The sequence below is a fragment of the Camelus bactrianus genome, chromosome 1 (assembly GCF_048773025.1).
Source record: "Camelus bactrianus isolate YW-2024 breed Bactrian camel chromosome 1, ASM4877302v1, whole genome shotgun sequence".
NCBI classification, from domain to species: Eukaryota; Metazoa; Chordata; class Mammalia; order Artiodactyla; family Camelidae; genus Camelus; species Camelus bactrianus.
Window position 1 is genome coordinate 93,000,562 of NC_133539.1, and position 24,911 is coordinate 93,025,472.

The 24,911-nt window shown below is 39.1% G+C and overlaps 1 protein-coding gene across 1 annotated transcript; it reads left to right on the forward strand.

Moving 5' to 3' along the window:
- The first annotated feature begins 1,647 nt into the window (after positions 1-1,647).
- C1H3orf33 (chromosome 1 C3orf33 homolog) lies at positions 1,648-16,384 on the forward strand. The gene is made up of 5 exons (XM_074369155.1): positions 1,648-1,830; positions 3,689-3,748; positions 7,293-7,440; positions 9,864-10,024; positions 12,568-16,384. Exons 1-5 carry the CDS (start codon positions 1,717-1,719, stop codon positions 12,967-12,969), a joined length of 885 nt encoding a protein of 294 aa, XP_074225256.1. The 5' UTR covers positions 1,648-1,716; the 3' UTR covers positions 12,970-16,384.
- Positions 16,385-24,911: the final 8,527 nt, after the last annotated feature.

Sequence of the window (24,911 nt, forward strand, 5' to 3'; positions counted from 1 at the left end):
AGAACAAACTGGGCTGTCTTCAACTAGGAGAGTGAGAGGGAGAAGAAAAGAGGTAAGAGATACAGGATATTGGAAAAGCAGAGGAAACAGAATTAGGCATATAATTGCCCATGAAGAAATCTTATTTTTTTCATTTATTAACTAAAGCTATTCAAAATTTGTTAATGTACAGAATTTTTGTTTTTATTTGAAATAGTGATTAAGGATTTTGGTTGTAGTGTATCTTTTTATTTGGATTTTCCCCAATATAATTTGGGTTGTACTATCACTGGAAATTTATAGGGATTTACGTGATTCAGCTGATTGCCTTTGTGGGAATCAGTGTTGTGGTTAAGTGCACAGACTGAGCCAACTGGCTTGAACTGAATCCCAGCACAATATCCCAGCTCACCACTTCTTGGCTGGGTGACCTTGGCTACTGGCTTAATGACTCCGTAAGTGCTTCCTCTTTAAAACTGGATTAATAATAGCGCCTACCTCATAAAGTTGCTATGAGGAGCAAAGGAGTTAATATATGAAATGTATTTAGAATAGTGCCTGGCACAATAGTAAGCAAGATTTAAGTGTTTGCTATTGTATTTACTTTCCATTGGCTGAGACAATATATTTTATTCCTTGAAGGAAATCCTCATATTAGGAATCAACATAATCTATTTTGACTTTTAAAGGTAGCATAAATTAAAAAAACTTCCAACAGTGTACCTGGACTGTCCAATATGGTAGCTACTAGCCACTAGTGACTAAATTAATTAAAATTAGTAAAATTAAAAATTCAGTTCCTCAGTTACACTAGCTACATTTCAAGCACACAATAGCCACACATGGCTATTACCTACGAAATTGGACCGTGCAGGTATAAGACATTTCTGTTATTGCAAAATGTTTTATTAGAGCTGGCAAATAGTGAAACCTCCCTCCCATTCCTATCCCCAATCCCTCAGCTCAGGGACAATCCCAGTTAAAGATTTCTTGCACAGCTGTCCATGACTCAGACACAAATTTTTTACACGAATATTATATAATTTACAGTGTATCGCAGCTTATAAATGTCTTGATTTTTTTTAAATTGCTGTATATAACATTTCTTAGTTTCAGGTGTACACCATAATGATTTGATATATGCATATAGTGCAAGATGATTACCACAAGTTTAATTAATTTCCATGTATTGATTTTTGGAATATGTCCGCTCCTTACACTTAATCAATTAACAATTTAGAGCATCTGATATTGGAGTTAAGCAGCTGTGACAATCTGAAAACACAATTCAACTATAAGAAATATGCATCTTGTTATATTTGGAAGCAGGTGGAAGGAACAATCTACTTAAATTTTCTTTCTTGTGGGGCACGTACTACCCACACTGAACTGAGTTAAGCGAGTTGAAAGTTACCCTCTTCCACCAGCTTGGCCGGGAATCCTGCGGCTCCCATCCCCGACCCACAGAGATATCCTGCGCTGTGGGAAAACCCTGCATAAATACTGGGGGTCACAGTGAAGATGCCTCCTAACGGGCTGGGAGGCCCGCCCCCGGCGAAGAAAGAAGCGAATAGCCGGCGGTCGGGCCACTCCTAGGCTGCGGAGGAGACTCGTGGTCTCGCGCGGCGGCCCCACCGGCGAGAGGAGCGCGGATGCCGCCGTCCTCCCGCCCGCGGAGAGCGGCGCCCCCTGCCGCCCGGTCGAGGAGGTGGCGCGGGCTCGCAGGAGGCCGGGAACATGGCGGGGAGGCCCGCAGCCCCAGCCTCGCCGCCGCCGGACCGGGACGGAGCGGCGCCCAACGTGGTGGCGCGAATCTCGCAGTGGGCCGACGACCACCTGCGCCTCGTCCGGGTACCGCAACCCCGCCGGCGGGGCAGTTGGTGGGCGCGGGGCCGCGCGGCGCGAGCCGGATGGAGACGCGTCGTGGGGAGGCCCCGGCAGCGGGCCCGCCGGGCCGACCGGCCGGGGTCGCGTGTGCGGGGCCGCGCGGGGCGCGCTTCGGCGCCGGGCTTGACACCTCAGAGAGCGAGCCTCAGCCCAGCGCCGGGCTCCGGCGGGTCCTGTAGAGCAGTTGGGGAGGGCCGGGCAGAGCCCGAGGGAGGGCGCGTAGCTCCAGTAGTAGGTCTGGGGAAAGAGGGGTGTTCTTGTCTTTAAAAAGTGAAGCGAGAGGCTACAGGGGTTCGAACAAGGGCGGGGGACGTCTTAGGCGACCAGGCGAGAGAGGACTGTGACCAAGACCACGGTGATGATTTTTTTCTTTGTGAAAAAGAGAGGAATCAAGGGGGCTGCCTGCTTCGTGGATGGTGGTGTAAGTCGCTAAGGACGAGTTGGGATAAATGATTTGTTGGGAAAGTCCAGAGAGCTTATTGCACATGTGAATTTGACTTCTCAGTAAAGATGTGAACTTGAAGATGGTCATTAGACTTCTAAACGTAACTACATGTTGTAGGCAACTAGACAGAGGAATCATGTGAGAAAGGAGATCAGAACTGGGCATATAACTTTGGGAATGAGCTTCATAAACCTTAAGTAGTATTTAAAGCTTGGATGATGTCTTGGAGAGAGTTAGGAAAGCTCCTGAAGAAGCCCTAGAACTGAGACCTGGGGGCTTCTCTGACGTTTAAAATTGGGGGAGTGAAAAGGAGGAGGCCAGCAAAAACTTGGAAGGAACAGACAGGGAGGAGGAGGAATATCAGTAAAAGCAGGTGTCCTGGAAGCCAAGGGAAGAGAATATTTTCAGATGAAATGATTAACTGTGTTGAATTCTGCTGGGAAGTTGAGTAGGATCATCAGCTTTGCAAATACTTTGCAGCCAAGCAGCGCTAGAGCCAGGACCTTGTCTGTTTTCACACACCAGTGCAGCATCAGTCCTTAGAGTAGTGCCTGCCACTTAGTGCTAGATAAATATTTGTAGCATTGATGAGTCGTATTATATGTGTTTTATATAAATACATATATACGTATCTTAATTGACAAGGCCTTGGTTCTCCCAGTTAAGCAGGAAGAAATTCATGGGTAATTTCAAATTAAAAAATAACCTCAGCAGGAATGGGAGAGGAAACAGTGTTTAAGTTAGCACATGGATATAGTTAGTATTCCAAATAACCCAGTCACAGAATGTACCCTTGTGTAGGTTTTCAACTCCATTTCGTACATGCTTAGGGAAGACGTGTTAGAGGACCACTGTCATTGAGGGAGTTGCAAGATCCTTTTTATTTAAACATCTTTATGTACATTTCAGTTTCCACGAAGCACTTTAAAAACATCGCTAAGTTTTTCCCAACTGTTTGCCCACATGTATTTCCCAGGGTGCTCTATTTTAAGATTTTGGTGATAAAGTTTTCTACCAGATACTTAAATTCCCCCTGCAGACTCAGGGTTATGGAGTTCCTGTGGGCCTTGCGCAAGAAGTATTAGACTTTTTCATATATTCAAGAACTTACGGTTAAAGCAGTATAATCAATAGAAAACAGTACAATATTATGTATATAATTACTGTGCATGCCAGATGGTTTGGGAGAAAAAGGGGAAAATTAATGGGTGGGTGGGCAGTTAGTTTTTTTTGGGAAGAAGTGGGCCTTTAGTTGAAGGATATGCCTTATTTGGGCAGTTAGGTGTAGAAAGGATTTTTTTTTTAATCTTCTAATTAGTACTTTTACTACTGTGAATAATAATTAGTGAGAATTAATCATTCAATCTCTTTCTGAAGAGCATCAGCACTGTAATGGCCATAGCTGGAGTAACGTTACTTCTAAGAAGCGTCCGACTGGTAAGTTAAAATATGAAAAAGACATTTTGAATAAGCAATAGATAGTTAATTTTTCTCACTTCAAACTGTTTTTTATCTTAAGCAGTGTAACATTATGTTATTCATATTAGAAGCTTTTAAATAGTTTTTTAAAACAATGAACATACTTTAAGGTCTTGGTTTAAAAGTAACACATCCACGGGATTTTATGGAATGTAATTGCACAGCCTGTATTTCCATAATCACTTTTCTCTGTGGATAAAAAGGAATCTGAAAAAGATTTAGCCTGCTAGAATGATATAATCGCTCAAAAGTGTTTTCTATAGTGGCTTTAGATTTAAATCACAGTTGAATTATGTCCCTTAGAGTGGAATAATTTATGCTTTCCCTTAGTGTATTTTTTTGCCCTTTCAATAATATTTTAAGACATTGTAAAAATCCATTTGGTAATTCAAGATTTATTAGTATTTTTTAATGTACCTGATTGTTGCCTTAGGATGTAATTTCAGTGCCATTAAATGGGATGGGGCTATTGCTCCTGTATTTATTTATTTCCTTCACTTATTATCTCTGTACTGTTTTGCATTATCATTGACTGCACCACATTACTCTACCATACTGCGTCTTTACTAGCTGTTACCTTTTCACCCAGCCTCCAATTTCAGAACTTTTATCTCTTTTTTTAGTGCCTTGAACTCTTTTTTTAAAAACTGAGATATAATTGACATACAGCACTGTGTAAGTTTAAGGTGTACAGCATGATTTCACTTACATCATAAAATGATAACTGCAGTAAGTTTAGTGAACATCCATCATCTCATATAGATGCAAAATTAAATGGAAAGAAAATTTTTTTCTTTATGATGAGAACTCTTAAGATTTACTCTGTTAACAACTTTCATATATAACATACAGCAGTGTTAATTATATTAATCTGGTTGTATAGTAGCTCCCTAGTACTTTATCTTATAACTAGAAGTTTGCAACTTCCAAATTCTCCCCCTCTGATAACCACAAACCTTACCTCTTTTTCTATGAGTGGATTTGTTTTTGATGTAAGATTGCTCTACAATACTACATTACTTCCTGTCCCACAACATAGTGATTTGATATTTCAATAAATTTCAGAATCATCATAAGTCTAGTTATCATCTGTCACCATAGAAAGACATTACATAATTATTGATTGTATTCCCCACTCTGTACATTTCATACCTGTGATTCATTTATTATGTAACTAGAAGTTTGTACCCCTTAATCTCCCTCACATATTTCTCTCCTTCCCCCATTCCCCTCCCCTCTGGCAATCACCTCTTTGTTCTCTGTGTCTATGACTATGTTTCTGTTTTGTTATATTTGTTCGTTTGTTTTTTTTTTTTTTTTTAGATTTCACTTGTAATTGTTATCATACAGTATTTGTCTTTCTCTCAGGCTTATTTCACTTAGCATAATATCAGCTAGGTCCATCTACACTGTTGCAAATGGCAAAATTCCATTCTTTTTTATGGCTGAGTAATATTCCATTCTATATTTAGTTGTTCATGGCTTTTTAGTCTCCTTTAAACTTTTACTCTGACTCCATTTTTTTTATATTTTTTTTTTATTGAAGAATAGTTTACAATGTTGTGTCAATTTCTGGTGTAGAGCATAATGCTTCAGTCATACATGAGCATACATATATTTGCTTTCATATTCTTTTTCACCATAAATTACTACAAGATGTTGAATATAGTTCCCTGTGCTATACAGTATAAACTTGTTTATCTATTTTATATAAATTAGTTAGTATCTGCAAATCTCAAACTCCTAATTTATCCCTTCCCACCTCCTTCCCTACCCCAGTAACCGTAAGTATGCTTTCTATGTCTGTGAGTCTGTTTCTGTTTTGTAAATAAGTTCATTTGCCTTTTTTTTAGATTCCACATATAAATGATATCATATGGTATATTCTTTCTCTTTCTTGCTTACTTCACTTAGAATGACAATCTCCAGGTCCATCCATGTTGCTGCAAATGGCATTATTTTTTCTTTTTTATGGCTGAGTAGGATTCCATTGTATAAGTATACCACAGCTTCTTTATCTAGTCATCTGTCAATGGACATTTAGGTTGTTTCAATGTCTTGGCTATTGTATATAGTGCTGAAATGAACATTGGGGTGCATGTATCTTTTTGAATTAACATTCCCTCTGGATATATGCCCAGGAGTACTCTGAATCTATTTTTAATTTTTGCCTCTTGTGACTAACTTTTTATTTTATTTTATTTTATTTTATTTTTTTTTTATTTTGGGGGGAGGTAATTAAGTTTATTTATTCATTCATTTATTTTTTTAAAATGGCAGTACTGGGGATTGAACCCAGGACTTCATGGATGCTAAGCATGTGCTCTACCACTGAGCTACACCCTCCCTCCAAGAAGTTGTTGTCTTATAGAATGTCCTACAATCTGGATTTGTGTTCCTCTAGTAGATTCAGTGAAAAAAGGTGATGGTGTGTACTACTTCCTGTGTCCTGCATCAGGAGACATACAGTGTCTCTCCCAGAACATTATCCCATCTAACATAATTAATAGTCCCTTTGTATCATCTAATACCCAGACCTTGATTGTCTCAATGGTGTCTTTTTTAAAATAGGTGATATGTTCAAATCAGGATTCAAACAATCCATATACGGTATCTGTTTGTTATATCTCTTAAGTCTCATTTATTTTATAACAGTCTGCCGTCACCTTCCTCCCCCCTCATTATTTTCCTCAAGCCATTGATTTGTTAGAGCAACCAAGTCATTTATGCCATTGAATGGTCCACATCCTGAGTTTGTTTGCTACAGTATTTTTCATGTGTGGATATTTGTTTTTAAATGTTTAGGTCAACTTTACTGTTTTAGGAAATTGGGTACCAATTTATCTTTCTGTATATTTGAGGCTTTTACTTAGCCTTGATTATGAACGAAGCTTGTCCCTACACTACTGTTAATGTGGAAGACATAGGTGTAAAATGTTGACTAACCCTAACCCCAGGGTGTTACCTAAGTGTTAGATAATTTAAATAAATTCTCACTGTTGGTCTTTTTTTTTTTTTTTTTTTTTGCCTTTTTCTCCTGTGAGATAAAAAGTAAGAAAAAAAAAACTTGTTGATTAGGAGTTGTAATTTAACTTGCTCAGCTTTGGTCAGATCCTTCCAGCAGTACCTGCATGAACAGATGGTGCATGTGTAGAATAGAATAGTGACTGTTTAACCTGATTTGTGTGGGGCCAGGCTCAGACTCACTGCTTTTTGATGAATTGTGTCATATTTTGAGGACATAAGCTTTTAGAAGTTAGGAGTTTGTTTAATTTTCCCTATATAGTAACTTGAAATAGTAAAATTATGACTAAAGATTTCTATATAATGTTCCTGTAGACATTTTCTGTTAAATCATATTAATATTAATATAAAATTAAGAACCAAATTCAGAATTTTCGGTGGTAATGTCTTCTTTGAAATGTTTAGAGAATTTGACATACTTAATTTTAAAATGAAAATAGTAATAAAATATTGCATTTGTCTCCTTGTAAATCAACAGACCTCAAAATTCACAAGTTCTTCAGATATTCCAGTAGAGTTTATAAGAAGAAATGTTAAACTACGAGGACGACTTCGCCGCATAACCGAGAATGGTTTGGAAATTGAACATATTCCCATTACTGTACCTATTATATCTTCATGGAGAAGTAAGTCAGGTGCAAAAATGCTGACACTAAGTAACTATTTTAGTGTTTCTTTTTTAAAAGTTATTTATAAAAAAGCAAAAAATGTCATTTTAAGTTTTAATAACTATCCCTTGTCTGTGAAAGTCCAAACTCATGGTTTATATACAAGGAACTGTTTAATTTGGCTCCTTATTTCCTTCCTTCCCTCCTTTTTTCTTTCAACCTCTTGGTAGTTCATTCAGGCATTCAAGCATTTATCCCACAAATACGGAGCCCCTGTTATGTTCTAGGCTCTACACCAGCTATATGTGCTGAGTGAAACAAACAAGACCATCTACCCCTCTGGGCTTACAGTCCAGGTGAAAGGTAGGCAACAAACAAATGAAAACTTATCCAAAAAGCTATGAAGAAAAAAGGATGAGAATTATTGGAGGTTGGCAAAGGGGGAACCAATACACATTGTGGTCGCTGAGCAGCTGCTGTTTAATCAGGGACCAGAAGAGTGGGAGGGGCCTGGCGAGGAAGAGCATGCGTGGGAGTGAGCGTGGCTCATGAAAGCTCATGTGGCCAGGGCGTGGGGTAGAAGGGACAAGTGGCACCAAAGGAGGTTGGCAAGCTGGGCAGAAACCAGATCTTTCCTGCTGCAGTTCCCGTTTGTCCCTGCTTCGTGGCAAAGACCCCAGCCACACAGACCTTCCTGCCACATCCACATGTTCTCACGCCCTGGGCACGGTTCTTTGCCTGGAGTGCCTTAGCTTCTGCAAATTCTTTAGGATCTAGCTCAAATGCCAACTCTTCTGGGAAGCTCTCCTTAACTCCCAAGCAGAATTAGCCTCTTTTTTTCCTATGCCCCACAGCAATTTGTACACACTGCAATTACAGTACTGAAACACATTTTCCTGTAATTATGTACTTAGGTTTATATCCTCCTACTAAACTGTGAGCCCCTGGTGGTCAGGGACCTTTTCCTTTCTATCTCATTATTCACAGTTCCTAGAAAAATAATTGTTAGCCAACAGAGACTTGGCACAATTTATTGAATGAATTAATTGAGTTATAGTTAAAGATCTTCTTAATATTACTTTAATGTTCTATAGTAAGGGGTTCTTACTTCTTTACCCTAAGATGAATGAATAGCACTCTGTTCAATGAGATATAGCTGTAAAGGAATAAGATTGATTTTTTTTTCCCCATAAACATACCTGACGTGATTGATTCTTTTAATAAATCAAACAGAACTTACACAATTTGAATGACTATTGTTCCCTAAAGAAAGATTACCTGGGATGTTTATCTGTTGGCCATTTCAGCTCCCAGGATGGTTTACACTTCATAAGTCCTCTACCTTGTCAGTTGTAATAATGTTGTAATAATTTAAGTCTTTCCTATCTGAAATAGTAATGACTCATTAGTGCTTAGACAGTAAGGTCATTGCTTGTTGATTGTTCAGGCTGTACACTGCACAGCTCCAGGGATGGTATTCAGTGGGAATCTGCCCCAAAAGTTGTGCAATGCCACAGCACTGTAATTGCCATATATGCATATTGTTATGAGTGGGCTTCACATCACATGATAAGATGTTTATCAACTTGGTACATACAATCAAAATTTTAGAGCTGAAAGGAACCTCAGAAAGCCTTAATTGTTACCTTACTTTTCTCCCTCACTTATTTTAGTATTTTCTATAGACGTTAAAGGCCATATATGCAGCGTTCTAATAACTGACAGAATCAGACATATGTGTTATGCATCCCAGCAGATGTTAACCAATACAAATGTAATGATAGTGTTAATACTTTTTTTGTAACTGATATAAATTGTTCATGTGAAAGAGACCATTTTGCATTTACATTAGTTAAACATGTTTACCCATAAAATGATTGTAGAACTAGAAAGTGGCTACCCAAGCACCATTTCGGATGATGTAATAAGAAGGCAGAGTATAATCTTGTTCATTTAAAAATGGCTTATTAATAGAAAGCTTATGTTCCATTCACTACTTTTGCTCTATAGGATAGAGACGGACTTTTGACTTTGTTGTAAGGAGAGCTAAGATTCAGGTCCCCCAAATTAAGTCCATTGTAACCAAAAAGCTTTGGCTCTATAGCTTTATGTGTATATATACGTAGAAATAAATCTGAAAATTAAAAAAAAAAAAAAGGTAAATTGGTTAAACCAACATCCTGTTCTGGAGCTTAATGAAATGAGTTTTTGAAATTATTTCATCTATTAAATACTTGTATCATTTTTAAAGAAAACTTGACTATAGAAATAAATGGGGTATTTATAAGTATACAGAATATAACTGGTTGTTTTTTGGGGGCCATATGACTTTGGAATTTGCTTTTGCAACATGATATTAAAGCTAAACTCTATTCTACTTAATCTTTTTATTTTTATTTTATTTTATTTTATTTATTTATTTTTTTACTTAATCTTTTTAGAAGAGCCATGTGGTGTCTTGCTGGTTAAGCTGGCAGGAGTAGAACTCACTGAAACTGGGAAGGTGTGGTTACAAAAAGAGCTAAAACCTTCCCAAGTACTATGGTTCCAACTTCTTGGAAAGGAGAATTCAGCACTCTTTTGCTACCTTTTAGTGAATAAGGTAAGTAGTGTGAAGAAATAACTAGTGATATTTTATTTTTATTATTTATACATAGATATGTCATTAGTTAGAACCATGAATATATAATGGACTGAGTTTTTTTTTGTCTTTTTGAACTACTTATAGTGATTATGTATAGATGACCAGGTGTTTCACTTATAAATTTTGTTATAAAATTTTAGTTATGTATGTTTATAATAGAAAAAATAGAGAATTAAGAAAAAGAAAAAACTTCAAATTATTCATGACTCTGGACATTGCTAATTTAAGGTGTATCTTTTTTTTTTTTGGTAGGGGGAGGTAATCTGGTTTATTTATTATTGTTATTATTTCTTCAATGGCAGTACTGGGGACTGAACCTAGGACCTTGTGCATGCTAGGCACACACTCTACCACTGAGCTATACCCTCCCCCTAAGGAGTATCTTATACATTTATTTTTGCATAAGTATAATATATCATACTTGTTATGAGAAACCACTCATTGAGTGAGACTTGTCAACTAGCAACTGCAAAGAGCAAGGGTGTTTTCTGAAGGTAAATATTGCTCAGTCTGGCCCAGTACCTCGTAGATTGGTAGGTCTTAACATATAAGCTCGGAAAGCACTGAGCATATTTAATACTACTGGGCATACTTAAATTGAGCCTATTGAAGTCCTGTTTATGATCAGTAGTCAGCCATCTGAAGACTGCCTCAGCGTGTCCTCACTTTTGTGACCAGCCGTAGCCATTCTGTAACTGCGGGTGCCGCAGAACTCCACTGCTGCTGCCCTGCCACTGTCCTGAGTCCCTGGATGTGTCTTCCTCTAAATTGCTTTTTTTTCTTTTTTAACTTTTTAAATGTAATTTAATTCTGTGCATGCCAAATGTACACATAGAATAAAGCTGGCTGAAGGACCCAGCCTCATACAACATGTACCAAACACCATAGTATATTAGTCTGTAATTCCTCCAAATTTCTTTTGGTGGATGATTACTGAAGAAAAGAATATGGAAAAATGAAATAGTTGAAATACGATTATGACAGGATTAAGAGCAGTTTTTCTTATTTTTAAAGTCCCCTGTTACATAACAAACAAGAAAGAAGAATCTGAAGAAAACAATAACCTCACATTAAAGTGATTAGAATTATAACCATTTTAATTATTAAAAGCTGCTTGACTTTCTAATAGAGAGTTTAATGAAATCCATTAATTTTTGCATGTCTAGATCATTTTCAGTTTTTTGAAAATAAGAATTACCCAATACTGATTGGTTGAAGCATCTTACACTGAAAACTAAGTTAATATACAATATTATGTAAAAGATCCCGAAGGCCTTACAGAATATCAGCTTCTCTTTTCAGTTGAGAAGTATATTTTATTTATCCTCAAAACCACCCTGTGAGATCATTTTATTCCCATTTGCAGGTAGGACTCAGGGTGACTGAGTGGAGGAACCAGTATTCAAGCCCAGGTCTTCCTGGCTCCTGAGTCCACACTTCATCTTCTCTGTCTTTACTTTATACTGTTTCCTGGAAGGTGACCAAATGTACTTTATGCGTTTAGTGGTAATTTACTTCTCCTGTTGAATTTTGCTGTTGTGTGAGGTCAATTTTAATTATTCTGATTTTGGTTCTGCCTATAAAATTTAAAAGATTGAGACAAATAATATAAACCCTTTAAGCTGTATTTCTTACCTGATTATCATTATTTACCAAAAGTTCCTCCATTTCAAGGAACAAAAGTTTACTTTATTCCTTTGGATGGTCTTAGAAAATGTTTCCTACTTTTAACCTGGAGTTTTCATATTTAAAAAATTTAACTGTGAATTACTTGTCTATTGAAACTATGGAATTTTTAATACTTTGTTAAAATTAATCTTGTTAGGTAGAAAGACTGTGTGTGGAAATAGTTAGGCAGGATCCCCTTTACACTGTAAATTAGTGACAAAAAAATTCCATGTAGCTGGTTTCCTTGGGCAGTGAGGTGTTCCATGAAGGAAATTTACTGAAGGATGAAGATTCAGAGGCCAGGACTATTTTAATGTTAATTATTTTATGGAGTTTAAAAAAAATGTATTTACATGTCAGTGCCTTCCTAAACACTGGAATTCTGAACCTAATTTAACAGATCAATGATGATTCAGTTCATTTTACATTTGTCTACTTTTTAGTTTCATTAGTTTTCTTTAGTTTCTTTTGCTGTGGCCTTCTGTCATTTTGCCTATCTGGTGTGCTCCTTTCCCCCTCCAAACAACAACAGAAAAAACCCAGAACCCTTTTCATTGTTTATTGCTTCTGCACATTTTGGGTTGGGCGACCAGTGAGCCTGTGGAGAACTACATGTTATGAAGGAGTGAATTGTCTTTGAACAGTGGTCTCTTCTAGTAATGAAATTCTTGGATTTAGTTTTGGCTGTTTTAAGCTCTAAGGACCCCTTTGCTTTACATTTTTTACTTTTCTATGGAGAACTCAAGTTGCAGAATGATTTTAAAGTAAGAAGCGTATTATGGGTAGCCTAGTAATTTTTAAAAATAATTGGTTTGTGTTATTTTTTATTCAAGGGTAGATATTTTAGTGTGAGTCTGAATGAAGAAATTTTGAGAAGAGGCCTTGGCAAGACTGTTCTTGTTAAAGGGCTAAATTATGATTCTAAAATCTATTGGAGAATTCACAGAAACTTACTTAAAGCTGAATTAACAGCTGTAAAAAAAGGAGAAGGAATATGGAAGGAAGAATCTGAAAAAGAAAGTTATTTTGAAAAATTCAAAGGCTCCTGGAGAGAAATATGGAAAAAAGACAGTTACTTAAAAAAAACTGGATCAGATTTCAACTTGAAGAAAGAAAGTTATTATGACAAGTTGAGAAGGACTTATGAAACGTGGAAGGAGAACATGAATAACTACTCCTTAATACTGATGTTCCGAGAACTCATGAGTCGCATACACTTCCGTAGAAAAGGGTGAAGTAGTCCAAGAGGTCTGGAGGTGACCTGCTTCAAAAAGAATAAAATATGTAAATATAATGGATATTTCTCATCGAGTTGAAGTGGAAGTTTCCCCAAATGATCAAAGTTGCATTCCAATGGTATTTAAATATTTAAGAGATGATTCTTATCAATGTAATATCAGAATAATTTAAACAAATTGTGATTCATGTACTGTGCTTTTAGGAAAAATGAAACACCCTAAAAAAGTTATCCAGTTGAAGGAGGTACACATGTACTAACAATATATGAAGAGAGAGTTTAACTATTGGTCATTGTGTTATTTTAGTTATTTTGGGCAGCCGTATTTAACTTTTGTTTAAATAGAGTATTTGTTGATTTTTCCAGTTTTGAGAACTTTGATTGCTTATGATAAAGGAACTCTTAAGCATTATGTCTGAGGCTGCTCTCTTCTCTCAGCTGTTTTCTAACTGCCTGTGAATTCATTCAGGGCAGAGCTATAAGAGACATTCAGTTGGGCCATTTCTAGTAATGAAGAGTGGCTTATTTCTACCTGTTGTCAGTTGAGGGGGATAATCCCAAAGACAGAATCGTGAATGTGCCGAGGATGGTAGTACAGAGGATAGAAAGAATAGGGATGCTTTCTGACAATGTCGAGCCCCTGAGATAGCCAATCCTTGAACTGTCTTGCCTCCAGTTTCTCATTATGAGACACAGTAAATTTATTTTTAAAGCCGGCTTCAGTTGGCTTGAGGATTTGACCTACACATATACTTGCTGCTGGAATCATCCTGACAGTATAAGCTTCTTTCACAACATCAACAGTAATCCACCCACAATGTCTATAGACGTTTTCCTTAATGGTTTGTGATGCTGACCAAAGTCAGAGGTATCATCTGGTCCAAAGAGTTGACTCCTGTCAGAATCAGTAATACAGAATGAGAAGTTTACTGCTGCTGCCTGACTCCTGATGAAAACATAGCAAAGTAGACTTCCCAGCATTTTCTAATTAAACAACATTAATTTTTAGTTTGGTCTCAAATCTTCCAAAGATTCTTTTTTTGTGTGTGATTTTATTTCATCATCTTTGGGGTAGGATAGGAAGTTGTATGCCAGTTTTTACTCCCTGGGTCTAATGCCTCGACAGCTTTTTGTTTTGTCTTGAATGGATGTTTCATTTTTATTTACAGAGATGTTAACAAGATTTTTATTTATAGAGATGTTAAACTAGTTTTGTGGCAAGCTCTGGAGCTTTATTTTCTTTTCCAGTTTGCCTCCGGGTGATGTCAGATCTCATCACAGTTATCACGGTAATTAGTTCTGATGACCTCTACCAGTCCAGCCAGTGCACTCTTGTCCTTCCAGTTAAGCGTGTGAAGGTGTTTCTGGTCAAAGACCTGGTCTAATTTTTCCCTTGAAGATACAGTAGGGAGCCCTGGTTAGATCCACTTGTTTGATGGTCCAAGGGCGAGGTGAACTGGACAGTTGCAGAGAGGCTACAACTTTGTCATTGGAGATAGTTCTAGCAGGGCCATCTGAAAAAGTGGAAGAGTCCTTTTAGGCTGAATTTATGACCAAATTTATGCCCAGGTTCTTTACCTTTTTCAAGTAGAGGATTTACTACTTCTTGGTTTGTTGTCTTCAAAACAATAGGGTCCATGACCACCTTTACTCCTTAGCCTTCTTTCCTTTTGGTATCTTAGGTATTTAGACACCTTTACTTTTTAGATATATTTCTATCAAATAATTTTAGTTCTTACTCTATTTCTAAAGGATTGGATTTTCATGATCCTTTTCAATCTATTTTCTCTTAGATCCACATTTCCTTTAGGGGTTTTTATTTATTTTTCATTTTTCAATCATACTTCTTGACAGTAGTAGCCTTATCATAATTAATGGTGAACAAAACTTGGGAGAAGATTGAAAACCATGCCCATAGTTTCAGCACTGTCACCATTGGCACTAAAAGTGTATTTAGAAGTATAACAGACAACCAAGGGCTGCTTACATTTTGCTGTCTGATTGTTGTGTTGATGTTTCTCTTAGTTCTGTCCATGAGACAGATGAGCAGATACTGTCTCTGCTCTAGCACATTTGGTCACAGTTACTGTTCAGTGAGGGCTCCACAGAGGCTCCCTATCATACTCCCCAGGCGTGGGAGATTCTTAGCTCTTTCTCTCCCCACCTGCTTGACTCCCACAGCAGCCTGGCCTACGGCCATTGACTGCTGGATGCTCACCATCTGGGATGGGAAGGACACATGAGTTTGCTTGTGCACGGTGACTGGGCTGAATTACGCCACGCATGGTGTGTGTGGGTGTATTCGCAAGTCTGGTTCAGCCCTCCCACTTTCTATGTTAGTCCAGCTTATAGGGAACTCTTGTAGTCACCAAATAAGCACCAGGCACTTCTTCCCTTGCTTCCCTCTTTTTATCGTATTTCTTTCTCCTTGTTCAGGAAAATGAGGTCCTGGCAGGTCCAGTAGCTTAGCAAATGTTAGCAAAGAGGTAATCACTATTTTCCAACTTAATGGAAACAGGATATATGGCACCTTCAGTCCTGTAGAAAGGGGAGTGGGGCGCTAATGTCAAATCCTTCTCCCCTGTGTGAATTGGAGAGGGAAGGGATGGTTGCTGCTTGACAAACTCACTGTCCAGTTCCTTACTCCAAGACCTCTTCTCTCTCTTGGTCATGTTGCAAGAAAATGGGGCATTAGAGGATGGTCATGTCCCAGGTCTTGGGTAAGTCCCTGAGATGTGCCCTGCCAAGTGACTGTCCTTGGCTTCATGCAGGAAGGAATTTGAGAGCCACCATAGTAAAGTGAAAGTAGGTTTATTCAGGGAGATACATTCTCCATAGACAGAGTGCAGGCCATTTCAGATGGCAAGAGAGGAGGTGGGAGATGGAGTTGTCTTGAAACGTGAGAGTGGCCTAGGAGATACACATTCCACAGGCAGAAAACAGGCCATCTGGAAAGTGAGAGACCCAGGGTGTGGGGGTGGTTAGTTTTTATGGGCTTGTTAATTTCATATGCTAACAAGTGGGAGGATTATTCCAATTATTTTGGGGAGGGGGTTGGGTCCCCTCACCCACTTTTTGGCCTTTTATGTCAGCCTCAGAACTGTCATGGTGCCTGTGGGTATGCCATTTAGCATGTTAATGTATTACAATGAGTGTATAATGAGGCTCAATGTCCACTGGAAGTCATATTCTCTGCCATCTTGGGCCTGGTTGGTTCTAAACAGTTTATGTCATACCCTCAATTGCTGTGTCATTCTTTTAATGGTTGTGCCCTGCCCTCTACCCTCCTGTCTCAGTCATGGAACTTTCTAAATGGGCTTGATCCTTCCTGCCACTGAGAAAACCCTGGGGAATCTGCTGCTTGAAATGTTATCTTTTAAAAACTTGACTCAAATAAAAATTAGGGCCATTGATCCCAATAGTTCTGCTACCATTCATCTCTGGAAACTCCGAGTGTACTAAAGCTTCCGGTCAGTGTCTCATCCAATCTGGTACACTTGCAAAACCTGCTTTAGGAGAGTTAACTGCATCTGAAGCAGGCAGGTAATGGTGTGCCAAGACTTGTATCTTCTGGATTTCTCCAGCATCCTCTGATTCTTCACCAAAGTGAAGTTTGCATCTTTTAAATAAGTCCCTCCCTGGAGTAAAGTAATTCCATGTGCTGTCAAGGGGCATGTTGTTGACAGTGTCCTAAATCCAATGGTTGTGTATGGCATTTGTTTGAAGACAGTAACTTTACATACAGGGACAGCGTAGTCAAGAAGCCAAGGAACAGCAGCATTTCAGAAGTTCAGGGCACCAACAGCATCATTATTGTTCAGGCCATCATTAAAAGGATGGCAGACATACTAAGGAGAAGCAGGTGCTCCTGGAATAGCCAAGGTGGAGATGGTTCTCCAGCTCTTTTTTCTGGTATGAGGAGGGAAAAGTTTTCCTCGACCCTCTGAGGGTTCCTGGCTGGGTTTGAAAAGTAAACTGATGAAGATTAACAGGAGAAAAGTGCACAAATTTATTAAATATAAGTTTTGTATGACATGAGAGCCTTCATAAGGAAATAAAGACCCAAAGAAATAGCTAGACCTGAGTACTTTATGGTAGGTTTGATGAAGAGGGCACAGTCTTGAGGAATGTGATAGGGAAAGGCGTATGAAATCATTGTAGTGAACCGGGGGAAATTTTGCAAGTCCTGTTTGTTAGGATTCCTGTTAGCATCCGTTTGTATTTGGAGGTAGATATGCTTTTTTCCTCCAGCTACAGGGAGGGCACATCTTATGTAAGGATTTTATGGTCTGTTTCAGGGAAGAGGGGCAACGGAAGGAGGAGAGCATAGTGAACTTCTGCCTCTGTTTTCTCAAACTCCTTCAGCTTAAAATATTCTGTATGCTAAGGTACCACATTTTGGGGTAACATGTCCTGAACCCTACCAGTGGTTTGGAACTTCTCTAATGCCATTACTAAGGCAGATGTTCAATGAAGGCAAATCACAGGAAGAAAGTAATGCCAATTTATGAAAAGATGACAATTAAAAAACCCAGGATTAAAAATTAAAATGTTAACAGAACTTTAAAAGTAAAATAGTAAAACTTAAAAATGAACCAACTATATCACTCATTTAACTTCCATTCAAATGTCCAAATATCAAAAAAGTTGAAATAGAAAAAAATGGTATCAAAGATGGAAAACATACAATGAAAAAGAGTGTGACAATGAATATATGTATGTTCATGTATAACTGAAAAATAGTGCTCTACACTGGAAATTGATGCAACATTGTAAACTGACTAAAAATTTTAAAAATGTAAAAAAAAAAGATGGAAAACAATATCAATAATGCCATTAATTAGCTAGATATTTTGAAGTTTTGCAAACTATGATGAAGAGTTTGAGATACTGATGATTCTAGGGTTCAGTATTCCTTGGGAGAAAAGGTGGGGTTCATCTAGGAAGTAAGTCCATGCCCTAGTTTAGGATCTCTGAGTGATATAAATTCCTTTTGCTCAGGTGCAGAGGTAGTTCCATGTGATCTGGAAGCCTAAGGCCAAAATGTCAGTGCACCCAAGAAAGAATGTGGAGGGAAAATCTGATGTCAGTATGTCTCATGGTCCTTGACAGGGTTAGTGATGACTCCTGGCAGTGTGTGAATTTCTGAGTCAATCTGGGTGCCCAGTTCTGCTCTCTGGAAGACTGCTCATATCTTCCATAGCTTCTCCACAAGTAGGCATTGGGAGGTTCCACCCTTTGAGGGCTGGACAACTTTAGAAGCCCCTCTTTGTTGATGTGGGTTCATGGCTAAAGGGTTGAGCAATCATAGGCCCTTTTTTCTTTTTTTCAACTCACCTTCACTTTACTACCCCTTGCTCTTGAGTTCTTTCCTGCAAGAACCTATTCTCCAGCAACACTACTGCATTGCCTCTTTTTCACTTTTAGAGGATACATTGGAGCAGTTTTTCACCTGCAGACCATGAACTATTAGTGAGATGTGAAGTCAATGTAATGCGTTGCCACCAGTAGTTAGAAAAGATAAAGAAAAAAGAACAGAACAGAAACTATCGGTGCATTGCACATAGCAAAGAGAAGTGCTGTTTTGTTAATTTTTTTTGTTATTGTTGTTGTTACAAGTATATTTGAATGTGTATACTGGCTTGGAATGCAAAAAGATAAGGGTTACTGAAAGTCACTATAGAAGATCACATTCTCTAGCACACTCTTTTGAAGAAGCCTGATCAATAGATTTTTATAACTAAAGTTAGGACAGCAAGGAATTCAGAAATGGAGTTTTAAAAAATTGAGGTACTAGGATTATTCTATTTTCTGTTTTGGTTATCAAAACACAGCTTGGAGAGACTTCATCAAGGAAATTGAGGAATTAGCGCCCTCTTCTGTTTTTCTACAACACTGTACACGTACCTGTTTTAGCACTTGACACATTTTGTGTAGAAGGGCTACCTGTCTTCTCTCTCATCCAAGCTACAGTGGGTCCTGTTACTCAAACCACCCCTTATTAAACTTTGGATCATTTCTGTTCTCTCCACAGCATTTAGCTCAGTTTCTTGCTCACTAGGGACTCTATACATATTTTTAAATAAAGGAATGAAATAAGGAATGAAGTGGACCATTGCAGCATTGCCTTCTCATTTTGACCAAAACCTATTTTTCCAGTCTAATTTCCCGCTACACATCTCATGATCCTACCCCAAGAAGATTAATTTGCCTTAATCTGAAAGAACATTTTTTTAAACTTGTCAAATTTGAACGTGATATTTAATTTGGACAAATCAAGCCCCCTCAATATATACTTAGTTTAAATATGCAAATAAGTGAAACAAAAACCAACATATGGTTTTTAAAATGCAGTTTTTCCTTTCACTGTGTTCGTGCGGGTAAACATTACCATTTGTTGTCTGGTTGAAAAAACAAGTGTTAGTAATAGAAAGTTCATGCCTCATTAGGATCCCAAATAGTACAGAAATAGAAGAAGTTTCCTCCTGGTATAACTTGTCTCCCCTAGCTCCCAGTTTTCAAAGTTTTAGAATTTGCATTGTCTTACCACAGCTTCTTCATTTTCTCTCTTCAATACAATTTGCCCATTTGCCTAGACTTTTGTTCAATGTCTATAAAAATGACTGCTGTATTAGAAGAGTGGTTTGCAATTAGATTATGAAGATTCATTTTTCTCTTGATTATATTATGGGATTCTGCAGGAATTTTTAATGGTCATAGGGGAAGGGGAAACCCAGTGTACTCCCTAATGGAAATATTTAATTTCAAAGTTTCAAAATTATTTCCTGAGCTGTAGAAAGTACTTCAGTGATACGCCTGTCTTGCCCATCAGGCTCTGGTCATCTCGAAAGTTGTAGATATTGGCTCTGTGGGTGGCCTTTCTGGAAACAAAACACACAGCTGAGTTGTGAAGCTTTCAGGAGCAAGAAAAAGGGGCTATGTCCTTTTCTGCCACTATTGTTTCCTCTAAAATACTTAATTCCCTCCCCCAACCCCCAAGAGAAAAAACAGTGAAACAAGCTGGAAAAAATAGAAAATGGGGGAAAAGTCACTTTAATTAGCACACTTTCTGCCTTTTAAAAAGTATTCATTCTCTGCTGGGATCTGAAACTCCCCTGAGATGTATAACTGGTGTATAAGAAGATCTTAGTTGAATTGAACGACCTGGACAGGCACAACGCTGCTATTTTACCTTCACCCAGCGCTCACTGGATGAGTTTCTTTGCCACGGTACTAAAGTGGGGAACCTGGCATTTAGAATTCTGATATCTAGTCCAAACTCATTCCTGAGCTTGACAAATAAATTAACCTATATTTTCTCCTTATTTGTAAGGTGAAAATTGCATTTGCTTGTAATATTTTGACATTCCTGTACAAAAGGATAATATTTGGGCTTGTTACAGAAAAAAATATGAATAGCTCATTTGAAAATGGATCATTTAAAAATGTTATTTATTGTCTGTTGATAAGGAGTTTAGCCTTAAATTTTTTCTTTTGTATGCCAAATACATTTCAGTGTCTAGACTTTATTAGCATTTAAAAGCTTTAAGTAGGTTGGCAATAATAACAGTAAAAATAATTAACATTTGTGAGAGCTCATATGTACTGGTCTTACTCAGTTTAGTTATTTTGGAGGCACGCATTTTTTCCATTAACTAAGATCAAAGCACTGCAGAAATGTGTTAATTTATGAGTTTAAGTATTCTGATGAATTTCCCACATTCCGGAATAGACAAAAGATTGCCAAAATATTAATAATTGTTGAGACTGGGTAATACACAGAGCTTCGTTATACTATTCTACTTTTGTGTGGAAAATTTCCATGGTAAAAAGTGAAAAACACAAACTCAAGCAACTCTTCCCAAGATCATCTATCCTGCTTATGTTCCTTTTTCCCCCCATTTCCATCTCAGCATGACAGCTGGCCCTGCATGTGGACACAGGCCTCTCCATTTGGGGAGGGAAAGATTGGTGGCACTTACACTGGCCTGCCCCCCATCCCCCATCCTTCTTGATGAACTCAGGAAGTTTCTCTTCTCATTTTTATCTCTGTCATACACACGTGAATCTGCATAGAGGCATTCATGTCTTTTTGGTGGCACATTCAGGAGAAGGCACTGTAAGGGACACCTGCTTTTTTCATCTGCCCAAATCCCTTCCTACCCTCCTTTGGGAAAAGCAGCCCCTTTTCTGTGATGAGCAAATCCTCCCTGACTCCATGAAGTTCTGGTGGGGCTGCTACTCAGAGTATCCCACCTTCCTGGCTATAGGGGTGAATATAAAGTCAGAGCCTGGCCACATATATACTCTTTGTTGCCAATCACAGTTATTGACCTATGGATGGACACATGACTTGAACCAGGTCTGTCTGAATCCTTTCAATCCTATTTACAGATGGTAAAAGCAAGAGGGCCTCTCTACCCCTGGGATCATTAGCTGAGATGACTGAAGCTGGATCTGTCCCTGGTTATGCTCCACCCTCCACCAGCCTTTAGAGGATGCTCATAGGTAATGGGAGAGAATAGGATCAAACCCTTGAAAAAAGCCGAGAGAGAGAGAGAGAGGGGGGGGGGGAGGGAGGGAGGGAGAGAGGGAGAGGGAGAGGGAGAGGGAGAAGGAGCAAACATGAGAAAGAGTGTGAGAGAAATGATGACTGAATTCCTGGATCCAGTTATGACGGAAGCCCTTATCCTTTCTCCTATCTTAAGGTAGGAGTCAGTACATTGCCTTTTCCTCTCAAGCTAGTTTGATTTGGGGTTTTTATCTGGAAGTCTTGACCAGTACAGGATGCAGAGCTATAAGGACAGTTACTGCTCTGTATTTCAGGAGTACTATCTCTACTCCAGCCAAGACTAAAGCAGTGCCTGGTACATGGCAAGTACTTAAAAAATAGATGTTGAAAGAGCGATAACAACTCCTAGGTAACTGTTAAATTCTCCGGTCATTCTCTTGATTTCTTGGTGCATTGATTAAAATAGGGATAATAGTCATGTCCTTCACTCCCTTGCTTCATGCATGTAACTTAAAGATGACTGCTGGTTAAATTTGAGTCTCTTAAATATAGCTATTTTTGCAGCTGGAAGCATGATTTTTGTACAGCTAGAAAAAGCTATTTCCAATGCAGATTTCTAGTGCAGTTTTCTAAGAAAGCCTTTACGATATGCAGCACACCAGGCCCACCACGAGGCATATCAATCATCTTACCATGTATCAGGCACCTTTTACAGGATTTTCTGTGATCTTGGTGTCAGGGCACATTCTGTATCAAGGCAGAGGTGATATGTAGAGATCTGGCAGCTATTTAGAAAGGAGGCCAGGCAGTGCTGTGCCAGTATAATTAATGAGAGTCATCGCTCTGGAAGCGAGAGTAGAGTGGGGGTTGGGAAGGATGTCTTTCACCAGTCAATGGCATTTAAGAAAAATTGGTGCTTTCATAGCCCTTTTACTGTTGGGAGGAGAAACAGTGCTGGAAAGGGCTTTCTGTAGCTCGCTGCATGGATGGAGGTCCTTGTGTATAGGGAAGCAAGGAGGATTCAACCCCAGACTTTTCAGCAGGGCGGTTTTCAACCTTGAATTGCGCTACCCGTAGGAGTCCCTTACACTTGGAAATCCTTACTAAAAGATTTTAGCTTACGTGACCAAGAGACCATTCAAAAAAGGTACTTTATTACCATATAGGGCTTTTGTTTTACTTGCCCAAAGAAGTATTAACTGAGGTCCCATTTTCTCCAATTCACTTGTAACCAGCAAAGGAAGAAGGGGGTATTATTTGTTTTGTTTTCCTATTGACTGTTTGGTAACCATGGAAGGGTCTGTGTAACCTAGAGAGGCTGTTTACTACCCGCTGTCTAACCCCTTTCTTACTGTTCCCTCTGATTGTCACAAGCTGGGAAAAATTGTTCTGTCCTGCATCTAAAGATTTAGCAATGTAACAATATTTTCTTGGTTTTGGTTGGTAATTTTTCTCTGATTAATGGTGAAAAAAAGAGATTCAGAGGGAAAAGCTACAGTAAAGATTTATAGATATATACATTTAAGACCCTGATTAACTATGATTCACACCAACTTGGTTGCCTTTGGGGAGAAGGGCCCGGAGATACTGTTTTTAGCTGTATCTGCGATGCTTTATTTAAAAAAAGAAGGGGTGGGGGAGCATGTTTATTATATGGGTGTTTGCCTTGTTTTTGGTAGGTTTGAAATATTGCATGATATAAAAAATGTGAAGTTCTCAAAATTATGGAACTTTATTAAAACCATCAAAATAAAGAATGCATAGCAAACAAGTGCGCTTGTTATGAACTTTGTATCTGAGTTTATTTCACCATGGGCATCTGCAGTTTTTCATGTATGAGAGACACAAACACAGGAGGTTGGCAAGAGTGGTGGTGGATAACCTCCATGGTTGCCTTAGTGGTGGTCTTAGTATCTTTCTCTTCTTTTTTTTGCCGGGGGGGGGGTGCTTTCTAGTCACCATGGAGATTACCAGCCAAACAAATCTCTAAAAAGCAATCTAGGGGTAGAAGGTTATCTGTTTTATTTCTTATAAATTGGGGATTTGCTGTGCGGTAAGAAAATTTGGGAAGGTTTCCTTCCATGGAGCCAAAGGACCTTCCTTATACATCTTTTCCCAAACTGATTTCTTCCTGGTACCCTGGCAGGAAGGAATCCAAATGACTATTTTGGTGGCTTTTTTCCTTTTTTTTCTGAGAGTCCAGGACTGCTTTCTGGATAAAGTTTCTTCTTGCCCATGGTGCTTTGCTGTAACATTGTAATTGCCTCTGTTGAATTGAATAATACAAATGAGTTGTTTCTATGGTATCGGCGAAGTGGGATGAAAAGGTGAAACCCTAGATCTCGCGCTGAGAGGTCACGGTGCTACCCTCCCACCCCACACCAACTGTCCGTCAAAGCTGACGGGCAGCCAGGCCGGGTTCTCAGAGCCCCAGCACTCATTTGTAACTTCCTGAGCAAATTCACGCTTGAAAAAGAAAATGACTTTAGTTTATATTGTCACTAAGCCCAGAAAATCCCTGCCAACTCCAAGCTGCCAGCTTTTCTAGGACCTTCTTATTGGTGGAGAATTTTAAACTGAAGGTGAGTGAAGAGCAGCGTCTCCCAGTCCCTCCCAGCCAGGCTTTGAACTAACAATAGGGCAGGTTGAATGAAGGCTGATAAATGCAAATCCTGGAATCCCGAAGCCGGATCACACCGCTGCTGCCTGGGCCAGCGGTTGTCCGCGTTCCAGCAGCCGCACCAACTTGGTCACTCGCCACGTTAGGACGAAGACTAGATTTCATCGTTTCAGCATCATTTGAGTGCCAACTGTGTGCAAGCTTTCCTCTGCCAGGGCCGTGACTCCACGTCATCGCACGATGGCCGCTTGAGTCCACCTGCCACCAATTTATCTGATTGAATGGCCTGTTAATGCTTAGGACAAGCACCTGGAGAAAGACGGGGCGGGGGGTGGATGGGGAAGGGGGAAGAATAAAAGCAGGGTGTTAAATACCTCCCCCTTTCTCAGTGTTAGCTGCACTCTACTCGAAGCAGATCTCATTGGTTTTAACAGCATAATAGATGCTATTTTCTTAGAATGCTAAAAAAACAGGAGGCGAAATAAGATGGGCAGTTCGGAATTTCCTTTAAGATGTGGTTCTGGAACTTTTTACTTTGGGGCAAACTGCACACAATCTCTGCGCCCTTCCTCTCCAACTTTGTTTTGCCAAACTCCTTTACCTCTCCACCACAGACGCTGTCTGGAGCACAGCCCCAAACTGAGTATCAAGGGGGTTTCCCTGAGTTTGGGAACCTTTGAAACTTGAGCGAGGGGGCGGGTGGAGGGAGACTTCATTCCCAGTGCTTCTGGCCCTTGCCTGCCCTCTGAGGAGGTGTAGGCGCAGAGCTCGGCCCCGGACACCCAGTGGAAGGTGGCGGTAACTCCAG